This window comes from Scomber japonicus, chromosome 6, assembly GCF_027409825.1.
Source record: "Scomber japonicus isolate fScoJap1 chromosome 6, fScoJap1.pri, whole genome shotgun sequence".
In the NCBI taxonomy this organism is placed as follows: Eukaryota; Metazoa; Chordata; class Actinopteri; order Scombriformes; family Scombridae; genus Scomber; species Scomber japonicus.
Genome location: NC_070583.1, coordinates 25,336,379 through 25,341,652, shown reverse-complemented (window position 1 = coordinate 25,341,652; position 5,274 = coordinate 25,336,379). Strand labels below are relative to the sequence as shown.

Genomic DNA, 5,274 nt, shown 5'->3' with positions numbered 1-5,274 from the left:
AGGAACAGCACACTGCTACCACCTGGTGGTAAAATATATAATAACTCTTCATAATCACAGTCAAAAAGCCAGACATCCTTGTTTCCCCTGTTTATTCATGTTTATAGAATTATACATTGTATGTGAAGTGTGTTCACATGAAATGTATCTTACTTCATTTGAGAAAAGTAGATAAGAAAAGAATACATATTTTGAAGGGGTGCATACAATATGCTTGTATTAAATTAAATATAATTTCCTAAAATTTGTCAGTGACAGCTTTGGACAGTAAATGTTTCTTTGTGTTCTTTTCAGGCCTTAGCATAATTATGTAACACTTTGGGGCAAATATACAGCCCAGCAGTCCATAACTTGAGGCCAGTATAGCAAACACCTCAGTGACTGTGGAGTACTTTCCTGGAGAGCTGATGTAGGCGGGGATAAAAGCTACCCACACTGCACAGAAAATGAGCATGCTGAAGGTGATGAGCCTGGCCTCGTTGAAATTATCTGGGAGTTTCCTTGCCAGGAAGGCCAAGAGGAGGCAGAGGCAGGCCAGCATACCAATATAGCCCAGGACCAGAGCGAATGCTACGCGGGAACCTTCATCACACAAGAGAATTACGATGGCGCTCTCACGCGGCATCAATTGGCGTGGAGTGGGAGGAGCAACAACCAGCCACACTATACAGATGATTACCTGTGTAAGGGAGATATATTTCCTTTAAAAAAAGTTGAATAAATGTTAATTTAACTGCTTAAAGTACACAAGGAGTCTGTTGTCCTCACCTGGACCAGTGTGCAAAAAGTAATTATTGCTTTTTGTTGCACAGGTCCAAACCATCTCATTACATTACTGCCTGGAAGTGTAGCCTTGAAGGCCATTAACACCACTATTGTTTTCCCCAAAATACACGAGATACAGAGTACAAAAGTGATTCCAAATGCTGTGTGGCGCAGCATGCAGGACCACTCAGAGGGCTGACCTATGAAGGTCAGAGAACACAGGAAACACAAAGTCAAAGAGAAGAGCAGCAGGAAGCTTAGCTCAGAGTTGTTGGCTCTCACGATAGGGGTGGTTCTGTGATAAGAGAATATAAAGACCACAACACACGTGCAGAAAGAGCCGATGAGGGATATAGCCATCAGGGTGATTCCCATGGTGTCGCTAAATGAGAGGAACTCAACCTGTTTGGGGACACAGACTGTCCTCTCAGCATTGGACCAGAACTCTGGTAAGCAGCGAAAACAGTCTATGGCATCTAGAGAAAAAACAGCAAGGTTATAGCTGCTACTCTGAAACTTTAAAAACATATTGTAGTATAAAAAAGACAGTCTTTCCTCACCAGTCTGATTGCTAATCTCCCCAGCTGTACAGACCACACAATCATGGCAGCAGATAGGGAAGTTAGGTCTGATTGCCTTCCGGGTGCCTGGGCGACAAATGCTGCTGCATACTGACAAGGGGACCTAAGCAACAAAGGAAACACACACTACACTGGTCACAACACAGTAACATCATGAACATATTAATACATTCAATGCAGTACACATTATTGTTTTTTTTAGGTCCCTACATTTGTCCTGTTGCCATTCCAAACAATATTCTGTTCTTGGATCTGGAGCTTTTGCTTTCCAATTGTGGTCTCATCAAACTTGCCAATAGTGACAAACTCAATTTCTCCAATTGGTCTCAGCTGCCAGTTAATGAGGTCATACATTGCTGCAGGGTCGCCATTCTCGTCAAACTTGATTTCATCACCAAACGAGTTCAAGTATTTCACCTGTTTTATATAATGAAGCAGCTAAGGAAAGGAAGCATAGGTAATTACCGAAATTAATACAATCATGAAAACTATTATTATTATTGGAAAAAATGTTGAACAATACCTGCCATGGCTGTATATTGTCTGCATCTGGACAGGCCTGCAGAGGAAATGGTCCTTTCCCTTTCTCACAGCTTCTCATAGCCTTGAGTGCATAGACAATGGCATACACAGCCTTATAAACATTGTAGGAAATCCTTAGCTGTGACACGTCTGAAAAGATATTTGCCACACTCCCCAGCTCTTCTGCTCCAGTACATGGAGGTTTCCCCCCAACACTGTGTTCCTGATGTTGAGCCTGCACATCCAGGCTGCACTGAAAAACCTCCTCCCAGAATGGTATCAAGAAGGGATCTTCAAGGGCATCTGGGCTTGCCGGATGCAGGCGAAGCAGAAAGTCTTGCAGTGCAGGTATTTGCGCTCGCCGAATGGCAAATCCCATAGACCCCTGCAGGATGCTGTGATACTTTTTGGGGGTTGAGAGGACAGGAGCTGTGCTCCAAGCCTCACTAGCCAGCCATTGTATCCCAGTGAGCCCGACTCTGAAGAGACAGATGCCAATGAAAATGGCATCAGAATTTCTAATTCAGTAAACTAGCAAAATTTTAACAAACCCAAAGTTGAACCTGAGTTTTATCTTATCATAAATATAAGATTACAGTACAAACAAAAGTGTCATGCCTGAGTGCTTCATCAAACAAAGCAGCTGTGTCTTGTTCCACAGCAAACACCAGAATCACCCGAGCCCCAGAGGAGTGGATCTTTGAAACAATAGATGAAATTGCAGTCTGTGCTCGATTCTTAGGGATGATTTCATGGAGGGCAATGCAAGCACCAAACTTTATTACCTAGAAAGACAATAAGGAATATACATGACAATGCATTGTATGTTCACAGTATATTCAAAAAGTTAAACAATGAAACATAAAAAAAAATAATTTATAAGTAAATTGTATCTAAGTGTGTCACCCACCTCATTAGCAAAGATGTTTGCCCCGCCACGGCCATACGCATCATCCCCTGCAATCACACCCACCCAAGTCCAGCCAAAATGCTTGACAAGTTGTACAAGTGCATCTACCTAGAAATGGACAAACAAAAGAGAGAGCGAAATACAAACAGACATTATATTGTTTCAGAAATGGAAATTTAGACATGTTTCTGTGTTTACAGATGGCATTATAAGCTAATTGAGTCTCCAGTGCCTCTAACCTGGAAGAAGTCACTGGGCATGGTCCTTAAGAATGCAGGGTACTCCTTTTTGTCACTGAGACAGGCACAGCTAGAAAAATAACTAACCTAGAAGAAGGAAAGCACATGTTATTCTTTTTTTTTGTTATGTTTTTTTTGTTTTGTTTTTTTCTTTTGCATTTTTGACAGCATAGAGGGAGACAGGGAGCATGGGGAGAGAGAGGGTTATTACAGGCAACAAATTGAAATGGAGCTTTAACCATATACTAGTCCCAGTATTTATACCATATACTGAGTGAGACTGATCAAGTTAGTCTACATTCAAACCTGACTAATAATCAGACATTGAGGGTCAAGAAGCAACAATCACATATCATATAAACACTAGACTTTTAACACACTGTAAAAAAAAAAAAAGGATATACTAAAATATGCAGTTGTTTAGTGGGTATGAAGGTCTCACCTGTGGCACATGGAAGACTCCCAGAAAACGAGCAACTACCAGAGACTGAGTAGAGCCTCCGTCCCCTATCACTACTGGTACAGCGCCATGGCAGCTGCCTTTTCCTTGCATTTCCCCTTCAGCCACTGAACTGTTCACACTTCCCATTAACTCCATAGCAGCTTTCAGGGCCTGATGGGGAGTACTGCATGAATCATAGATCTTATAGCCCAATGTGATGTTGGGAAGTAGCTTGCCATCTCTGTTGATCTCCTCAATAGCAAATATCATGGTCTGCATCCAGCGGAATGTCCGAAAGTTAAATCTGACAGAAGAGAGAAGATTTCTTGAGGCAAAGCCTGAAGCACTTCTAATTGTCAACAAAATCTCAGGTTTAAAAACACTTCATATGCTGTGGTTTACAAAACACAGAAGGAAAAAAATATAGTATATTTGAACCTGCCATTAAACTGCAGAATACAGTTGCTTGAACACAAGTTTGCATCCACAGCTCCTTGAGATCTAGCTTAAACGATTACCTTGTGCACTGTGTAGGTGTAGGTGTAGAGGTGAAGGACAGACTGGGCTCCACCACTGTGTCATGAAGGGAGAAGAGCCCCCCCAAGATGATGTCTCCATTTTTCTCCAACACAGGCAAGGAAACCGAACCTCGGATTACTTCACATTGTTGAGTCTGGTCTTGGTGGGATTTGTGGGTGAAAATACCCCACCATACAACACTCAAAAGCAAAAGCTTTGTCCTTTGCCACGAAAGACTGGGCTCTACTGATTTCATCCACAACTGGCACATCCTTTGTATAAGCTAAATCACTATACACACTTGATAACAAATGTATGTCTTTAGCAGTTCAAGTAATTAATGTTTGGATAATCCATACAAACAATAAATAATAAGCCAAACAAGCACCATGCAAGCTGACGAAGCAGTAAACAATTTGCCAGAGTCAGTAAAAAACAAGAGCTAGTCCAAAGAAAATAATATGAGCCCATTGAGACAAATAATAATAAAATCAGTTAAGGTAATAGCTAATAGCTCAGTTAAACTGATAGCTAAAAAAAGCATCTCATCATCAAAGCTAAGGCCCTTTTTTTAAGCCAAGTTCATCAAACACTTTCCAGAGTGTTGCATCTTCATTGCGTTAAACTGCACAGACAAGTTATCCTGTCGTAAGTATCAAGAAAGAGATGCTGCCCTGAAGCCTATATATGCTACCTGCCTCATGTCACAACTGTAAAATTGAACTCATTTCCCCTGAGCCTCTGATCAATGGAAAAAGAGCCCCCGGTTTCATACCAAGTAACAACAATAACAAGGAACTGGAATGAGCATTTGATCATAATGGAAAAAGACGTGAGCAGTGTCATGTCAAAATGTCATGCCTGACTAGGCCTAACTTATCCTTTAGTGATTTGAAGAAACGCACACACACAAACAAACAAGCTTGCTTGAAACACACATTGAACTACTGAGTGAGGCGAGAAGAAATCTGGAAGGAAACCGTATGGAAACATTTTAATATTGTTCATGTGATAAATATGCATTAATGTGTGTTAAGTATTCGTTCTCCAAATCAAGGTAGCCTAACCAGAATCCAGAATCTTAAACCCTTTCCTTTAAGCGGTTTCTTTTTTTCTTTTTTAAAACGAATTATCTCTTGTTTTTCCTTTCTTTTTTTCATCTGAGTAAGAACTCCTCTTTTTGAGGGGGGAGGGTTAAACAGGTTTAATATATTGAAATGAATGACTCATTAGGGTGTTGTGCATGTCATTATCAAGACCAAGCCTGCAGGCTACAAAACAAAGCACCACCAGAGT

General features: G+C 41.0%; 1 protein-coding gene across 1 annotated transcript; it reads right to left on the bottom strand.

Moving 5' to 3' along the window:
* Window positions 1–238: 238 nt before the first annotated feature.
* Window positions 239–3,753, bottom strand: LOC128360193 (extracellular calcium-sensing receptor-like). The gene is made up of 9 exons (XM_053320567.1): window positions 3,460–3,753; window positions 3,018–3,104; window positions 2,779–2,886; window positions 2,487–2,653; window positions 1,870–2,347; window positions 1,557–1,784; window positions 1,326–1,449; window positions 769–1,241; window positions 239–679 (listed from the first exon to the last, which is right to left on the bottom strand). The coding sequence occupies exons 1-9, from the start codon at window positions 3,736–3,738 to the stop codon at window positions 239–241; spliced, it is 2,385 nt and encodes a 794-aa protein (XP_053176542.1). The 5' UTR covers window positions 3,739–3,753.
* Window positions 3,754–5,274: the final 1,521 nt, after the last annotated feature.

What these genes read in the sequence shown, in the direction of transcription:
- LOC128360193 (XM_053320567.1), bottom strand. Translation starts at nt 3,738, where the DNA reads ATGCAGACCATGATATTTGCTATTGAGGAGATCAACAGAGATGGCAAG. An exon ending in TTGTTTGATGAAGCACTCAG is followed by an intron (nt 2,348 to 2,486) that starts GCATGACACTTT and finishes CTGTCTCTTCAG; the next exon opens with AGTCGGGCTCACTGGGATAC. An exon ending in GGAATGGCAACAGGACAAAT is followed by an intron (nt 1,450 to 1,556) that starts GTAGGGACCTAA and finishes TTTGTTGCTTAG; the next exon opens with GTCCCCTTGTCAGTATGCAG.